Below are 18,615 nucleotides of genomic sequence, written 5' to 3' on the forward strand. Positions count from 1 at the left end.
TAATGTTAATAGAGTATTTTTGTAAAGGGATCACTGGGGCAAGCCTGCTTTGCTGAGCTTTCTGTCTGGAAGAGAGTGCTGTTGTACAGAAAGCATTCCTAACCTGTCATTAGTGATGATAACCATGTTGCTCCAGTCTACATGTTGGCTCAGCTGTGTAACGATTGTTTGTTTAAAATGTCATAAAGTAAAACGATAAAGCCTGGTCTTACTGTATCTCTAACCCAGCTTGCAAGAGGTCTTTATTTCAAAAGGGGGAGAGAGGAGGAGGTGGGGTGCAATATACATCTGTTTACATGTAGAACTATCTGCAAACTGGTCGGCCTGCTTGTGTTCATGCCAGTCCGAGTTTGGATTACTGAAAGCTGCATGCTGTACATTTTCACCATGGATACGTACGTTCTGGGATTTCTGATGTTTTGGCTGCATTTAATGCTGGTGGATCCTTCATACCAGGATACATATAAAAGCATTTATCACCTGCATTTAAAAGATTCACAGATAGCAGCAAAAACAGAAACCAGTATTCTGCATTAGTTGGGCAAGATAGCAAGACTAAAATAAAACACAATTTCATCAAAAGTAATCGTGTTCTGAATTTGCAGGCTGAAAAGCCCAAGTTAATGTTTAGCATGTTTTATTGGAAGTGGTCTGGTTAATTAAAATCCTGGTTAATTGACTTTTGAACATAAACTCTGTACCTGTACATTCAGATAGCTTTTAAAAGTATTAACTGTATCCCAACACACACACATAACACAATGAATGCAATTCTATGCAGAAACTTTATTAACAGCAATTGTCAAAACCTCAGTTTCAAACCAACTAAACATCAGCTAGGCTCTAAAACATGAATTAACTGCATGAAAAAGACATCGGGATCTGAAAGCATTTAAGATTACGAACACAAAAAAAAAAAGTGCACAGAGGAAGCACGCAGAGACCTCAAAAAAAGGAGAAGCAGAGCTCCACTCCTAACACGGTGTTCTTCATATTCTAAAAAACGCATTTCATTATTTTCTGTAAAGATTTAAGAGAACAAAATAAAGGAAGCCTGCCACACAGTGAACTCCTGTAAAAACAGGTCTGTAGAAATACGCCTTTTTTCTGCTTGCCTATTTTGCTGGCCAAAAGCAGAGTGCAAAACCAAGGCTTAAAATGACATTTCTTGATACAAAAAAAATACAATTAGTTTTTTTTTTAAAAAGAGAAAAGGTGCAACTGCAGTTTCTTGGTGCTTTCGGGGCTGTAGATTAAAAGATTCGATTGAAGCTGGACCAGTTGAATGACCTACAGCACAGGAACTGGTATTTAGCTGGATTTCAAAAACTCTTGCATCACAAGTGTAAGAAAAGGGGGGGGGGGGGGGGGGGGGGGGGGGCGGTGATAACGAGACCAGCGTGAACAAGTCTGTTAGTAGCACACAAACAGACCTCACCGCGGCTGGAAACATGAATTTAGAGTGAGGAGTATGGTGAGAGAGAGAGATCAGCCGGACCTTCACTGTGCATGCAAAAGCACAGACAGGTTCCACTACCTCTCTGCAGATTCTGATACTATTATCTACCCAAGCTGCGTCACAATCGGATAACGCTGGATTTCTGTACGGATTCTGAAGCCGACATACAAACAGCTAAGGAGAGCTACACTTTTTTTCAGATAAGAGGTGAGAGAATGGATTCAAAAGTCTTGGTTTTGCATGATACAGGATAACGGCGACGGGGGGCGGGGGGGAGAGTTCCGGAACTCCCCTCAAAATGTAAAGTTAAACTTGCATTGATGTAAACAGGTTTTGAATTCTTTGCTTGTACATCACTACGTCTGGGAAGGCAGGATCGAATAGAAATCAAGGCACTTTGAGGAGTAGCTGATTAAAATAGTTTTTGCTCCCCAGTTAAAACTAAAAACGTCCCAGATTGTACCATGCAGAACTTTGCAAGAGAAATCAGCATGTTGCATATTCCTAGATTTTATTTTCAGTCTTTAATTTAATTTTTTTAAACCCTCATATAAGCTTTCAGTTGTCGTGTGCCTCTAAATCCCAACTCAACTGAAAATGGTCTGTTCTGTTTTATAAAAACACCACGACTGTTAAAGGCTGGCTGCATCTAATCTGCATTACAAGTGAATAAAGAATCCGAAGCAGGAATGATAATGATAAAAAGGTGGTTTCAGTGCAATGTGCCGCCCCCGAGTCCTCCCGTCTCCAGTGTGGGTCTCACTGGATTCTCGGGGTGTCTGCCCTTCACAGTTCATTCCTCCACTCCGGCTCCTGCTGCTGCTGCACAGCGCTTTCCCCAGAGGTGTCTTAACATAAGAAAAGGAGAGAAAAACAGTCCAAGGGGTCACTGGGGCTGAGATGGTTCACCTATAAATCGCCACAGCAGGATTAACAATAGAAACAGGTGGCTGATGCGATACAGACGAAGGAAGAGCACGCTCTAAAATGCTATTAACAGAAACCTGTGGCTATTTCCAGTGGTGATGAACAAATGCACCAGCAAACGTTTTCAATGCATTGTTTTTCAAGGCCCTGCTCTCGGCAAATCCGAACAAGCAGGATATCCTGGGATGTGTCGCTGATACCAGGAATATACCGCACCTGCACAAAGCCCACTTTAAATGCTCGCTCCGAACTCGCCCCTGGACGTTTCAAACCGTCCTGACGGACAGCTTTGCTGCCTCGTTCTGTTTGCTGAGGTTGCTTCAAGGGTGAATTTAATGAAGACCCCTACCTTCAGGCTCTGCGCTGATATCGAGAGAGGCAAGCCGGGTCACCAGGGTCTCCTCCTCCTCCTCCTCTTCAGTGAAATCGTAGCCAGTGTAGCCTCCCCCTTCACTGCAGTACTGGATGAATCTGGGCAAGCACACAGCGGGGCACAAGCAGAGACTGAGGCTACGGACAGGAGCGACTGGCCAGAGCAGGCAGCTCACTGCTCCCTGCGTGAAATCACTGTGCACCAGTCTCAGCCAGCGTTTCCACTCTATCTCAAGCCCAATCAGATACGCAGGCTCTTTTGTGGAGTGGAATTGTGGTCTGGGGTTCTGCTGTCTGCTAATAACAGGAGCTCCTAGTGTGGTGGCAATAGCATGGAGGCAGCGTGAATATCAAGTCGACTGGGGTGCACAGAAATGCTGTTTTGTAAAGCTTTCAGCCTGCCGTGTTCTTACCTGTGCCAGATTGGGTCCTTGCTGAGAACAAAGGGGTTTCCCACTACGATCAGGAGAGCCTTGGCTCTGGTCATTGCAACATTAAACCTCTGGGGAGAGACAGAGAGAGACAGGGAGGTGAACTAAACACAACAGCTTCTAGTGACTCTCTGTGAAACATGAACTAATGAGATGACCAAAACTCACCCAAGCCTGATTCGAACCCAGGCCTAGGACTATTTCACTTGCCACCTCCCTTTTCACCAGCTGAAGCGTTTTCCAATCCTTTCTACTTAAGCGAGGGCTCCCTCTAGTGGTCAGAGCTAATGCAGCAGTTATTTAGAAGTGCACACACTGTAGCTTAAACTTATCATAAAGCTCTGCTTTCTTTCTTTCAGCACTAAGACAAGTCAATGACAGCTGTGAGTACAGAGCAGGGGCTCTGCTTGGTGTACTCCTAATATTCAGCGCATACCTTTCTTCAGGTAAGGGAGATCCTCAAAATCACTAATTTGACAGCATTTGCTAACTCTTGAAGCAACCCTCGAGTGATCACTAAAGTATAAACAGGCTTTGTTGCAAAAGGGATACTTCTAGGATTTCTAGGATCCAGCGGATCAGAACCTAGCCTGTACCTTTGGGTTCTTTAGGAAGCCCAGCTTGAAATCCTCGTCCATTTTGAGGTAGTCCATGGTGCTGCGCACTGTGGAGATGAGGATTACAGTACGCTCCTGCCCCTGGAACTCCTCCACAGAGCCCACCTGAGGAGAGACACGAGAATAAACACCACAGCAGCAGCAGCACTGACTTTCAGCAGGACACCCGCAAGAGCCAAGAGCTCAAAACACATCACACACACACACACACACACACACACACACACACACACACACACACACACATATACAGATCCTAAAATAAAGTACAAAAGCACAGAATCAAACAATCTTCTTCCACACAGGAAAACGAGGATCAGTGATAGCATTCTCACATCTCACATCTCTCACATCTCTTTCGTAGTGATTTATGTGTTGCAAAACCACATGGCAGAGTCTATTACAATGAGTTGTACTGAAGAGAATGGATCATTTGGCAAGGGTACCAACAGGTTAGGAGTATCTAAAAGCGCTTTCATATGGGGCACTGGTCAGAGATCACAGCCCTGCACAGTCATGTGAAGGAAGTCCACTAGGAGCAACATCAAGACATACTTTAGACCAGGCGAGACCCAGGCTGTGTGCATACCTTCAGCTCCTTGATGTCCGGCATGCTTTTCAGCTCCTTGTCAACGGTGTTAACTGCACTTCGGATTTTTTGAACCTGGTAATGAAGGGAAAGCTGTGTTAGTGCAGTTAATACAAGTTTCCTGTAGAAAAAAAAAATCAACAAAGTAAACTTAGTTTGAGCGGAAATGCTTTGAAAAGATGCCCATAGTTGTTTAGTGTGCTGGCTGGGTTTGATGGAGTGACCAGCACAGCGGCAGCCTGTTACCTGCTTCCTGTAGGGGGAGATGATGCCGATCTCTTTGGGAGAGAGTTTGCGGATGCCCTTCTTGCCTTGATTCTGCAGCAGCTTCTTGACGTGGGACACAACCACGTCGATCTCAGACACGTTGAAGAAAGAAGGGCTGTTCCCTTCCCTCTCGTCCAGCCCCTGCACCCCGTGAAAAACGACCGGGAAGCCCTGCGAGCAAATGAACCTCCGTTCACATCCTGTCATTTACAAATCAGCACAGCCAGCTATGAAAATGTTATTCAGCAGTCTTGAACACTGTGGACGTGCAGGGTTACCTTCTTGGGCAGGTTCTCCCAAGTGCAGAAGGAGTTTCTCAGAATTTCATCAGCAAACACCTGGAGTTCTCCGTCGTAGAACAATTCGTTGGGAATTTTGAGGATCGCTGGGTGGGACCTGGTTGACACAAGGGATCCCCGTGGCTTATTATTCAGAGGGCCAACTGAGCCTTTAAAATGCACCCACACCGTCAAAACACTTAATCAAAAACCGAAGACGAATTCTCTAAGAAAGAGAAGCAGACACTCGACGAAGCATGCAACTTTGTTACAGTTTATATTGGTACAACTCGGCTTGCAGTCTAGGCTTTTTCTGCAATTGCTCTTATGTGAATCCACTCTCATCCATTTATCGTTCCTGCTGCGTGCACTTGCTGGACTTTACTCACAGAACCAAATATGTTTATTCGACTGCTCTCAGTCCAACTCGCTCTCAAATGTAATTATTTACTGCATTATCTAGTTTGCTCTTATCTGAATTGGATCTTATTTGCTACTAATTTTATTGTACTTTATAACTGCTCTTATCTGGAATATGATATTCTGGAATGTGATATTTTGTACTGTGATATTTTGTAACAACTGCAAGTCGCGCTGGATAAGGATGTTTGCTAAGAAATAAAATAATAATAATAATAATAATAATAATAATAATAATAATAGAAAACATACAGTATATTGCCAATAGAACACTTCTAGAAATACTAAAAGAAGCTTCATAAATCCTGTGGGTATTTCTACATTTAGGGCGATTCAGCGTTTATGAGTTATGGATAAAATAGAATACTTTCACTGCAGGTCAACTCCAATGACCTCGCTGCAATGAGACAGGAAGAGCTGCAGTTCAAAAGCTGGGATCCACTGTAGTGAAGCTTGATGCCAGTGAAATCAGCGTAATTCAGTGTAATTCCCTGGGCTTATGTTTTAAAGACCTGCTATAAAAGAACGGGCTGGGCTCTCTGCAGTGCATGACGTCTGTATTTCCCGCTTTTCTATCTGGAAGTGCTTCAATTCGTTCTGGATGCCCAGGTTTAGGACTCACTCACCTGTAGTTGCGGAGCAGCTTCGTCACAAAGTGACTGTTGAACGCTCTGGTGCTGGAGTCCTTCTGGTACAGACTGTTCTGTGTCATCAGCCTCTCCAGCAAGGACACGTCTGAAAGGGGAAAACACAAAGAACAAAAATGAAATGCTTTCCAGCACAGGGCTTCATTGAGGCGCAGGACATTGTCAAAGGTGTTGGGAGCTTCTAAGGGTTAACAAGAAGATTGCAACCTTAACCATGAGAAGCTCCCAGTGCCTATTGCAGCGTCCTTTGACACAGCGAATCTCGTGTGTTAGTCCAGTGCATAAACTAAAGCAATGATGGCTACAACATGGAAATAAATACGAGGCACCTGGGAGATGCATTGGTAAAAGGGCTGTCACTAAAGCATGGATTCGAATGGTACTCTCACTATAATTGTATCGTTGGCTCGAGGCATCACATGGGGTGGGAATGCCCTCGCTCCCAGCTGGAAGTCCTTACCCAGTCCGTGTCTCATTGCGAGCGGGGATCTCAGGATGGGTCCGAGCTGCTTTGGGTCTCCGGCTAAAACCAGCTGCCCTTGGTCTTTGTTTAACAACCCTGGACGTTTCAAAAAGAAGAGGACTTGCGTTCATCACAGGGTTACTCAAAATGAAAGACGATATTCTGTATCCCGGGTGGGGTTACAAGAACAGGATCCCCACCTGCCACCGGGATGATGCATTCTGGTTCCACTGCGTGTCCGGCTTCGTCAATGAAGATGTGGGAGAAATGACCAGGAGGAATACCACCGGACACCAGTCTGATAGGACGAGAGAAGACATTGATATGACAGATAAGGACGTGGTTTCTTTATTATTCCAACAGAAAGTTACACCTTAGAATGAAATACAACAAACAACAGACTCACTCTTCATCAGGCTGTGAATCTCTATTAAACAGATCAAATGCCTTAACCTTCTGTGTAAGTTTCGTTTTCAATGTCGTCTTTACATTTGAATTGATTTTGACCTTTGGAGCCATCACGTTCATGCACACACTAGGCATCACAATCTAAACAGATTAAACAGCTTGGTGCCTCGCGCTGCAGAGAGTAACCAAAACCACGAGAGCACAGCATGAACTCCTGACTCCCCTACCTGCCAGCTGTCACTACGGTGGTGACAAGGATCCTGTAATTCTCCATCAGCACCTCCTTGGCAGGAAACACAAAGCTCTGGAGACTGGAGTCCCAGTTAGAGCAGGGCTACAACAGAGTACAGCAGAATGAAAACCAGACCTGCGCTGAAGACTAGCTGCAGCAGAGCACACTGACCACAGAAAAGTGAATGAAAAACAAATCCAACAGTTTGAGCAGCAAGAACTATGAAAGACTGGCTTTTCACCAAACTGTACAATGAAATAAGATGTACACTGTGCAGGAACCATACGTTACAATATAAACTACAAACGATTCCCGCGCCACACTACGCATTTAAAACTTGAATCTGCTGCTTCCAGGTCCGTTCCATGACCAGTGACCTCACACTGGCAGACGATTAAGGTTAGAAACACACACACCCTTTACAGCAGGGCTAGAATATACTTAAAAACACAGCCAGTCATTACTATGCTGCTGCTACTGCTGCTTTGAAAGTGAAGCGAGACTGGTCGATGACCCGATTCTGCGCTCGACTGTCTTGCTCCTATTGGACGTTACCCCCAGTGCATACCAGGATGTCTGCGGGGAGATCACCGGGGTCCCTGCTGAAGGCGTTGAGCCGGTAGATGGCGTGCTTGTCTACATGCTGCAGCAGGCGCTGGCACAGCAGGTCTGAGGAGCTGTTTGAGGGAGCGCAGGCCAGGATGCGAGAGTCTTTGAGAGTGAAGTGAACCTGAAAAGACACAGCGCCCCGATCGTAACAGTGTAACTGCTCTTTGCTAAAATTAAAAGATGCGAACAATCATAAAAAAATAGAAATCTATGAAGCTACAGACAGAGAGCAAGCAGATCTGTGCAGTCAGAGGGATGTCAAATAAAATGAAGCAAAGTGATGCTGCAGAAAACAAAGGAGGACGCTTTTTAGGACTTGTGTTAGGCACCTACAGCTCTGGCCAAACGCTCTGCATCACCCTACAGGAGGAACTAAATTTGCTTCATCAAGTATAATGAAACCTGTTGAATAATGTTCCATTAACACATTGAATTACATACAGCTTTGTAGTCTCTAGGGGGATGCAAAGCCTTTGGCCACAGCTGTAGTAATTACGATGAACTGGAGACTCTCAAACGGAACAGGTTGGGATAGTGCTACCTAAGCAAGAACTAGACGGCAGAGCTAAAGACACTGCTGTGAAAAATAAAAAAGGATGATGGTAAATGACAGAAATCCGAGATGACTGCGTCTGTATTGGACGCACGTTCTCTCTCGAGTGCAAAAGCTCACAGCACGAGATAGGAAGCGATGGTGTTTGTACCGTGCTGGGGGGCAGGGAGTCCCACCTGTTTGATGGCTTCCACAATGGTGACAGTCTTGCCTGTCCCTGGAGGTCCGAACACCAGGAATGGAGCTGGTCTCGACGTTCCAGCCACGATGCACTTCACAGCCATCTCCTGCTCAGGATTCCTCCCCAGGTTCTGATCATACAGCCTGGCCGCAGAAGAAAGCACGACACATTACTAAACGCGTATCACAAACCGGCTGCTTTTAACACTTCATTTCTTATTGAAGCAACCCAAACAAACAAAATGATAAAGGTCCCTTTCTTACGTAAGTTTGCAGACAGTAAATATATATTTTTTTTTTTCTGGAATAGTGCCAAATAATAAAAAGACAAAACATTACAGAAATACAGCTGGGTGGCACATCAAGCCCCCCTTTTGAAGATTGTTACCTCAGGGTCGGAATGGGCAGGTTGGTTCCCAGACTGCACGTGGGGAACAGGAAGTCTCTCAGGTCGTGCTTTACCGCCAGCTCCACCGCGCGGTGCTGGAGTTTCAGCGGCAGGCGGTTAAAAGTGAACGTCACTTCGAACTTCATGTTGGCTATGTGCTTATTAACCAGCCTAGAAAGGGTGAAACAGGATGAAGAGGGGATGAGCACAAAATCTCTCCACCACTGCTGTTAATCAATCAAGCCATCACTACTTCTTATACCTTTCGGTCGCCTCAAAGAGCTTTACAGATACAAACAAGAAAATGAATAGAAAACAAAACAACAGAGAAATTAAATGATAAAATACTCTTTAAATTACACCCATTAAAATGATAAAAAAAACATGTTTTTAATCTTACTTTGAAAAAAAAAAAGACAAAAAAAAGGTACATTATTTAGAACAACAAAATTAAATTAAAAATAATTTGCATAACATCGGATGATACATTTTCCCTTTCAAATACCTCTGCACAATTATAAAAAGTTTTTTTTTTTTTTTTTAATTTATTCGTCCCCAATGGTTTTTATCTCAGTTTGGAATGCCCATTATTATTATTATTTTTTATCCTGGTTCACCGGAGCAACCCCCCCGGCGACTCGGGGAACGCAGGCTGGAGCGCGCTGCCTCCGAAACGTGTTCCTGCCAATCGGTCATTTTTTCGCACTGCGGATCCACAGCGAAGTCACCAGACCTGTAGTGCCGGAGGACAACACAGATCTGAATGGCTCCACTGCAGACCCGCAGGCACCCTATCAGCCACAGGGGGCGCTGGTGCGCGGTGAACTGTGGATTCCCCTGCCGACCTAAACCCTCCCTACCCGGGCGGCGCTCGACCAATTGTGCGCCGCCCCCTAGGAACCCTCGGTCACGGTCGGCAGTAACACAGCCTGGATTGGAACCTGCGATCTCCAGGCTACAGGGGGCATCCTGCTGAATCTCAGTGTGTTTGAGTCTCGTACTTTTGTGAGAAGCCCAGCTTCAGTTTATCCAGCTGCACAGCATGCACGCTGCCCTTGTACTTGATGACAGGGTCCCCTGGGTCTTCACTCTCTGACGCAAGCAAGTAGTCCCCTTTCAACACAGAGGGCCTGTTCTCAGCCACACCAGGCACCTGTGAAGACAGCGGTGTTACAGTGATAGATTTACACTCACCATACCTCTGCCCCCCCATTCAAGAGACCCCGCTTTTTAGTAGAGTGTTTATTGAGCTCACGTGAAGTATAAGGAAACGCTTCTGCTGGGGGTCCGGGTGCATGACAGCATCGTGCATGTCGTACTTCTTAATGTCCACTTCCATCTGGATCTCCTCCAGGTGCAGCAGTAGCTGGAATCGCTCTTTGTAGTTTTCAAAGTGCAACTGAGACTCGAGCAAAAGCCTGCAAATGCAAAGCGCAGCAGTGAGAGCCGGTATGGGCTCACTTTCGGCCATTAAAGAACTCCGCCCTCAAATGTCTGCTTTTCCTCCCACATGTATTCTGTCAGCGTATCAGACTTACTGCACTCTGCTCTGCTCCTGTTTCAGCTCAGTGTTTAATCTGTCTGAATCCTCCAGCCCTTGTTTCACCAAATCCTTCAAAAGTTTGGGGTAGTCAAAGTTCGGTAACGGAACGACCTTCAGTTCAGGCTGATAATTGCTTTACATCAAAAAGAAAAAAGGAAAAATAAAATGCACAATTCCAATACACAAACAATATATGAAACCTGCTTCAAAGAGGATGCATTAGCTAGACCTCCCTCTTAAATTCAATCCAATCCTAACCAGATTATCCCGACTCAAGATTACCCAGCGTACTTGCACCCCCTGTAGCCAGTGGCCCTTTCCTGCAGGGCTGTGCCAGAGCCAGGCTGTGGAAAGGAATATTACAGCAGTATTTGTGCTGCGGTAACGCAGGCCTGAGTCATCGGCCTACCTTTCTGGCACGAGGCCCTCCTCCACCTGGACGTTGATTGGTCTCCGGGTGGCAATCTGGTAGGGTTTGTAAGGGGAGGTGGGACCCAGTTCCTTGGACAGGGCACTGTTCGCCACCCCCGCCAGCATTCGCACAATGTAGAACGGTTTGGAGTCTCCGGAAACGTGGGGTCTGAACTCGAAAACCACGGTGACAGGAAAATAGCCGTAATGGGAACTGAGGCAGGAGACTTGAATTTTATAGGTGTCGCCTGAAATGAAAAAAAAAAAAGAGACAAAATCTTATTGAAATAGAGTTCCCTCCTGATTGCGCTTTGTTAGCAGTTCTCTGATGTCCGGTTACGGTCCGAAATTAATTTGAAAGTGGCGCCTTCCTTTTTTTTTTTTACATCACTGGAAAAGTCTGCTTCCTTCTCTTAACTACATCTGTGGAATAACCAAGTTAAGTTTCTCATGTGTGAGAAGAAGGCGCTTGCCAAAAACATTTGTCTACTTGACCTGCAGTTTTCGATTTCTGATTGTCCGTTTGGAAGACAATGAATTACAGCCTTGCTTTCTGGCTGATCTGCTGTCCAGTAAACTCCGTGCAACACCCTAAGCTGCACTGACGGCCTCTGTCCTAGACTCTTACCCGGACTGAGCAGGAGGGGGCAGGCCCTGGTCACCCTGTGCTCGTCTCTGAAGGTAAAGACATGCATCCTCCGGAGAGCCTCGTACAGCGTGAACTTCACTGGCTCCGGCCCAGCGTTCTCCACAGAAATGACCACAACGCGGGTCTGCTCAGGAGCGAACTCGAATTTCATCCTGCCCTCCGTGAAGGCATGATCGGAGCGGATCACAATGCCTCCCTTGTCTGAGATGATACTGGATCTGCGGGGGAAGAGACAAGCATAGAGACACCTCAGTAATATGTAAACATACTGAGGAGTAACAGAAAGGCTGACCTCCACAGAACACTGTGGGAGAGCAGTGCCTGGTCGGAGTGATTCAGCATGATCAAAGCATGGCACATGCACCCAGTTACACTTGAACCATTCTCTAGTTACAGCTGTTATACGCCACGTGCTTTTGTCTTTCCCAGTTTTAAGATCCGGCTTTTCATTTATTTAAAATGTTAAAAGCTGCTTCCACTGCAAGTGAAATCAGGCGACAGGCTGCTGGTGCTATGCTCTCAGCGGACTCCTCGTGACATTTCCTTATCCAAACTGTACTGTGTCATGCAATCCCAGGACAGCAGGATCTGTGCTTTTGTCTTTCCCAGTTTTAAGATCCGGCTTTTCATTTATTTAAAATGTTAAAAGCTGCTTCCACTGCAAGTGAAATCAGGCGACAGGCTGCTGGTGCTATGCTGTCAGCGGACTCCTGGTGACGTTTCTTTATCCAAACAGTACTGTGTCGTGCAATCCCAGGATAACAGGATCTGGAATCCCAATGAGAGCGATTGACAGAGATTGCATTTACAGATTGCTGTATAAAAGGCCTAGCAACTTGACTTAACAAGACGTGGATAATGCTTAGGCTCTAGACTACTGCAACCCGCAATGGTGTCCGAACAGGGGGCTCTTTCACCTGCCCTAGTGCCAGGCATCATGTCTCAAAATGAAATGTGGATGAACTGTACCGATTCTGTCTCAGCTGCTGAATGATGGTTCTGGCCTTTCTCTTCCCCAGTTCCTTCTGCGTGGGACTGTGAGCCGGAGCAGCACCAGGGCAGGCTCCGTTCATCCGCACAGGGCTGTTAGCAGGGGGCTGCTGACGAGGCCTTCTCCATTGGTCTCCAAAATACTCCACAGACTTCAAAAGCAAAAAGAGTTGGATTACCGTCAGGGCTGAACCTGACTGCTGCTCTCCAAGACCGTGCCCCGGTGTGCTATCTTCACAGTGCCTTACAGAAATGAGTGTCGGTGCTCTCATCTCCAGGAAACAATCCCTGAAACCAGCACTGGGCTCAGCAGTGTCACCTCAGAAAAGAGCAGAGCGAGCGAGGAGTGAGGGTGAAAAAACACGACCGTTCACAGCTGCATCACCATGTGCACTGGGGTGCAGGGTTTACTGTGCCTGTAAACTTCACTAAACACATTTCTCAATACTAGGGGCATCTCTAATTCCCTTACAGCGAGGTAAGGAATTACAAAATCTACCACAATATCAGCGAGAGAATAGGCGGCTCTGGCAGCTGAAAGGTCGCAGTGTGTCAAAGCCAGGTAAAGATCGACACAGAGAAGAATTTGAACTCAGTAAAAGGTGCAGCAGAACCTAGAACCAACAGAAGGGCTGTCACCGCTATACAACAGTACTGGAAGAGTGGAAACTCAACGGACAGAAAGTGATGTGATCCAGTACTGCTGGACTGGGTGCACGTGGGAGGCGAGACCACAGTGTGAAGAGGAACCAGGAGGGAGCTCCATCTGCGTGGCTATACCTTGCCTTGACAGCTTTCTTTGGGATTGTCCTCAACTACAATAATCATTTGGGAAAGAGAACGCTAGAAAAGGAGAAAGAAAACACAACGCAGTTACATGACATGCCATCGCCTGGTTGGCGGGTCCACACTGGTTCACTGCAATGAAATATTTAACCCTTTTCATCAGATGCTGAAGCTTGGATTCCAGCCTCTAAATTCACGCCCTGTGTTGTTCATTTGCTTTGCTGTTCCTTGTTAAGATAGAAATGTAAAGAAGACAACTGTGTGAATGACATCTAAAATTTAAATATTCAAAACATGAAAACCCATGTTCTTCCCAGAAATAAAAATCTATACAGAGTACAGAGTGATCGGACTATTAAAGTGCATCTTGCTGGTCAAACACACCAGTGCATTTCTGTATAGAGTTCAACAATACAAATAAAATGTTTAAAAAAACATTAATAAACTTGCTGCATCTACTTCGGTGATAAACAACCCTGCAAGAGACACTAAGAAAGTTCTACGAAAGTCAAGTTTTCCCAGTTTGGACCCTGCCCTGTGTTAAAGATCCCTGCGACTCCTCTAGTTTGCTCATGGATTAAACTGCTTGATGACTCACGTCTGGGATAAACCGGTTTCGCATGAGCCACACCCACGGCAACACGCCTAACAACAACAGAATGACTCAAGACTATCGAGCTTTAAATAATGACTTTTCCCTTGGTGGAGGTGTAGAGAGAAGACTGCGATTAACAGGCCCTTCATTCGGCTTTTAAACAGAATCATTCCCAGTTTGATACAAGAGGAGACACAGACTGGTTTCACGGTGCAGGTGGAAATGTTACAAACAAACCTCAACACACTGGTCTTGATAATAGAGGATAGCGGGGATCACTGGTGATGAGAGGCGATCTGTAGGATTAACCTTTACTATTAACAGAACTATCTTGGTGCTACAGGAGCAACAGACTTGGTGAATGAGGGCTGCTTGTTTCTGCTGTGTCAACCCAGGGGTCTTTCCTCAATGTCCCAACACCGTGAACCCAATGGCTGGGATACTGGGGGGTTTCCTACAGCAATACCCACATCACCGAACTGTCCTCTCTGTACATACCGGTGGATTGAAGTGCAGCAATCCCTTCTTCACTTTCACCTTGTTGTTTTTCTTCAAAGCGAACACAATACAGGAGAAATTGGGTCGTCTGATTTCATCTCTGAAACATTAAAAAAAAAATTATATTATATATACACACACACACACACACAGTGTTTCCAGCTCAGTCATCCTCGAATGAGCACAAACCAAGTGGCAACTATTTATTTATTGATCAATTATTTATTTTCATTGATATACAATGTGAAACACATATTTCGAAATGACTTTGAAACTTTGCCAGCCCCTCCTACACCCTGTCCAGATAAATCGGGAAGGGGGGTGGGGGGGGGGTCACACTGTCATATGATTTGAAAGAATTATCTAGCGAAACACTGAGCAACTAAACAACTAAAAGTAAGGCGAAGGTCAGGTTGAGAAGAGATTCTATTTCCATATTGTAATAATTTAAGCACCCGCTGATGACTGTGAATCACATAACATAGGGACATAATAAATACATAAAATAAAAAACTTGAAAACGAACTTTGAAGCCAACTGCTCCTTCCGCATTCTTCTGAATAAAACAAGTTTGATATTTATTAAACATTTCGTCAATAGCAAACTATATATATTGGTTATCTCTACTAGAGAGTTTGTCCCATAAAGTTATTGCATGAAGGGGCTAATTAGCTCTGTGGTCTCTATATACCCTGCTGCTCTGCTTTTGAGACGCACAGACCCTGCACGCTGTAACAACACTGGAATAGAAGGCATTACAGGTACAGCAACAGAACGAATTCACAGTGTTCTGCCACGCCCCCGCTATGGAAAAAACAGCGTGAACTCGAATGAATGAGAATAAATGAAAACTGCACTAGTTTTATAAATCATAAACGGTCAGGCTGCATATTTTTACTGATTTATCTTTTCTTCAAGATAAAAGATACAAACTTTAATCATATTACCAAACAACATCGCCGTTAGACACATAAGGAAGCAGCGTTTGCTCGTTTACAATAATAGATGAATAACAATAACACCCTATTATACTAACTCAAATAATTTACACGACCCGATACACACACACACACACACACACACACTATATATATATATATATATATATATATATATATATATATATATATATATATAGAGAGAGAGAGAGAGAGAGAGAGAGAGAGAGAGAGAGAGAGAGAGAGAGAGAGAGAGAGAGAGAGAGAGGGTTATTAAATATAGCCATACTGCATATGCTGGGTATGGGTTGGAGACGGTGCTTTTACGATGCTATTCACTGGCAGATGGGATCGTGAAGTCTACCTGTTTCTAAACTCCTCGTTGTAGATGGATCGGAGCTCTTCCCTCTTATTCTTCTGCATTCTTTGAGTTCTGTCCAGGTGTTCTATGAACTCCAGTCCAGTTTTAAAATTATCCCTTACGGTAGGCATTGTAGCTGGAGTTAGGCAGTCAGATAAATACTGTTTCGTCTTTCCACACAGCAAGAGGGTTGGTCAGTTAACACCGCTGTGCAAAGCGCCCCACGCATAAATACATATATATTTATTAAACTCGTGTGACCTCCTCACGACAGCGTCACGGTTTCCTAGTACCAAACCCATCTGTACAGAAACGAAAGCGAAAGCAGCCTTCTCCTCGCATCCGAGTTGATGGCCGGCCCTGTGGTTTCTGTTTGTTTGTTTGTTTGTTTGTTTACTGCCAGGCACATACACATTTACCTTGCACCTGCCTCCTCAGAAATGTTATCTGTTATGAAGTAGCCGATGACACTTTACCCACAGTCACGCTGAGGCCGGTAGCTTGCTGTTTGCACGGGGGTGATGTTGATAAGGCCGATAATATATCATCAGATTAGCCCGCTTTTGTGGGTGCACTCCAGTGACACGGGGCTTCTGAGGTCCGGTGTTTTCTGCTGAGAACGGGGTTCCCTGGAACGAGAGTTCCCGGGACAAAGGGGGTTCCTCAGAGGCGGTATCATTAAAACGGGACACGTCGTTTACAGGCGGTGCTGTTTGTGCCGCTATACTGCTGGCTATTTCTCTGCAGCATCTAGCCGGCGTTTTTAAAAGCTGTTTTTGTTGTGGTCTGACCGTTTTAAGTTATGTTTGCTCCGTTTTTCTTTCAGAACCGAGAAGCAGCAGAAATAAAATTAACTCATTCAGTACCAAGTGACAACCCGAGCAATGTGGGGTCAAAAGTCAGTATTTTTCGTTCAACCCGTGTGTTCTCCCCAATTAATGAAATTCTGCAAATAAGTAATTGTTATAAAAATGAATTTCAAACAGTGAAGCGAGATTAATACAGGACCCGAAGCTGTTCTACACCGATATGATACAGTGTAGGAGGCTTGAAGAAAGGGCATGCTTGGACACACAGAGGCGTGGTTATACCTGCGTCTAGACGAAAACGATCTCACGTATTCACCATATCTTCGCTGTTCTTGTGTATTTATTTATTATCAATTGTCTGTCTAATTCAGCGGGATATTTGTTTTCATACAGAAACTACACAATGTGAACACGAGAAATCCCAGACCACAGCAGAAAGCTATACATTTGTATTTGACAAGGTGTGTGTGTGTGTGTGTTATAACCTGCTGACAAATTCAACCAAATAAGGTCCACTTTACATTTTTATAGACATGCATATGTATAAGTTAGCCCATCCTTGTTTTCTGTCACTGCAATAGGCATTGTATATGATAATATTAACACAACATCTGGTTGACACACCCTTACAAGAGTTAACACCCTTTTCCTTTGCCTTCTCGCATTGCAAGTCTAACCCTGGACTCTAGTGTCTGCGCTTCTGGTAAGTGGTCTCTCTGTGTGTGTGTGTGTGTGTGGCGGTGTCTAACTCTGAACTCACAATAACTTTTTTGACTGGTCACTACATAATTTATGGTTTCAGCCAGGCCTGTCACCCAGTTGTGTGTAAAATGCTGGGGCCCCTCCTGATCCACAGCGCTGTTATCTTTGTTGCCTGCTGTAGCCTTGTCTCCTCCTGGCCTTAACATTTAAAGTTGATCGCTTTGTATTAAATTCTGTATGGTCCAGTCCCAATTCTGCAAACATGAGAGCGCAGCCAAATCCTGATCGGGACACCCCCGGCCTGCCATTCAGTCCTGGGTCAAGCAAAGCCAGTAATGTGCTGAGGTTTGTTTTGTGAGTTGGACTAATGCCCCCTGTTGGTGAGGTTAAGGTCCTGACAAGAAAGGTGTCAGGAAATTGCATATTATACAATTCGCTCTGGACTGAAGGTAGCACTTTCTTACGCGAGGGAGCAATTCGGTCTCAATGCCTCAAGCCTGCCCTGGACTGGAGAGAGCACCCTTTCTCTTTGGAGGCGAGAGTTCAGTCTCCTGCACACCAGGGATACATGCGCTGCAGACTACTGTCTAACGAGGGCCAATTCATTTCACATATGAACTAAAACAAAACTGGGCAACAACGCCTTCATACTGGCACAGATCAGCCATATCAGCTCCAAGAGTTTGAGTTTATATTTAGTATAAAAATTGTTTCACCTTTAATGCAACTACCAAATAACATTTTTTTGTTTTTTTTAAACAGGAATTAACTACTCAGACCACCAGGGAAAGCACTATCCCATCTTTAACTATGTTGGCAACTATGCTGTATTTTCTTCAAGCCTTGGAGTCCCACTGTTTAACTTCGTAACACAAATCTGCAGTTCTCTTTAATAGTTTTCTGACTGCTTGTGGAAGTGTATGGCTGCAGACTGTTTCTCCTCTACAAACCTCTTCTCAGTATATTTTCATTTTTAGGTAGACAATGAAAGGCTCAAACAGGAAGGTCTTTCAAATGATTTATACACAGGTCTCCGGTGTGCAAGCCAGCGCGTTGTGTGATGACACTGCAGTGGCGTGTCGCTAGGGGACTCCTTGGTTCAACAAAGCGTTATTAGAGGAACGCCCCACAGGAATGCCATTATCACGGTTGTACTACAACTTTTTAGTCCTGTACTGATTTCCTTCCTTCTGCTGGTCTGACACCATCACTGCAGTGCACTGAAAGGGTTACCGTCTCTGACAGCAGGGCTCGCTCGTGTGTCCCCATGAAGCCTCAGGAAAGTGTTTTTTGTTTTTGGTGGTTTTAGAACAGGTGTCGTAAATGACTCCTCTTTTCCAGTATTGAGTAATAACAGAACTGCTGAATGATACAGGAAACAGCAGGAGACCAGCGTCCGAGTGCTGCAAGACATCAGGCAACGTGCTGGGTGTGGAGGGCGTCTCTGACTGATACAAGAGACGTCATTGTGTGCAGCTTGGGGGCGATAGAAC

At 45.0% G+C, this 18,615-nt stretch overlaps 1 protein-coding gene across 3 annotated transcripts; it reads right to left on the reverse strand.

The window, feature by feature from the left end:
- Positions 1–766: 766 nt before the first annotated feature.
- On the reverse strand, positions 767–16,664 carry LOC121300001 (putative helicase MOV-10). Of its 3 annotated transcripts, XM_041228316.1 has the most exons (22): positions 15,615–16,660; positions 14,313–14,412; positions 12,413–12,585; positions 11,423–11,661; positions 10,793–11,042; positions 10,379–10,516; positions 10,096–10,258; positions 9,842–9,993; positions 8,841–9,011; positions 8,449–8,596; positions 7,679–7,840; positions 7,106–7,212; positions 6,671–6,768; positions 6,468–6,566; positions 5,987–6,095; positions 4,941–5,058; positions 4,642–4,833; positions 4,396–4,470; positions 3,786–3,911; positions 3,172–3,260; positions 2,736–2,857; positions 767–2,307 (listed from the first exon to the last, which is right to left on the reverse strand). In XM_041228316.1, exons 1-22 carry the CDS (start codon positions 15,740–15,742, stop codon positions 2,246–2,248), a joined length of 3,021 nt encoding a protein of 1,006 aa, XP_041084250.1. In that variant the 5' UTR covers positions 15,743–16,660; the 3' UTR covers positions 767–2,245. The 3 variants fall into 3 exon arrangements, with proteins under 3 accessions (XP_041084250.1, XP_041084253.1, XP_041084252.1); XM_041228319.1 differs by lacking the exon at positions 12,413–12,585 and having other exon boundaries at positions 15,615–16,655; XM_041228318.1 differs by lacking the exons at positions 767–2,307; positions 2,736–2,857 and adding an exon at positions 2,865–3,071 and having other exon boundaries at positions 15,615–16,664.
- Between the last annotated feature and the right edge of the window lie 1,951 nt (positions 16,665–18,615).

Source organism: Polyodon spathula, chromosome 25 (genome assembly GCF_017654505.1).
Source record: "Polyodon spathula isolate WHYD16114869_AA chromosome 25, ASM1765450v1, whole genome shotgun sequence".
NCBI lineage: Eukaryota > Metazoa > Chordata > Actinopteri > Acipenseriformes > Polyodontidae > Polyodon > Polyodon spathula.

Bases quoted from the DNA above. Each gene is read 5' to 3' on its own strand.
- LOC121300001 (XM_041228316.1), bottom strand. From the start codon at position 15,742: ATGCCTACCGTAAGGGATAATTTTAAAACTGGACTGGAGTTCATAGAA. The intron at 12,586-14,312 runs GTATGTACAGAG...TTGCTTTTGAAG, and splicing joins TGCTGCACTTCAATCCACCG to TCTGTGGAGTATTTTGGAGA. The intron at 11,043-11,422 runs GTAAGAGTCTAG...TTTTCATTTCAG, and splicing joins CCCCCTCCTGCTCAGTCCGG to GCGACACCTATAAAATTCAA.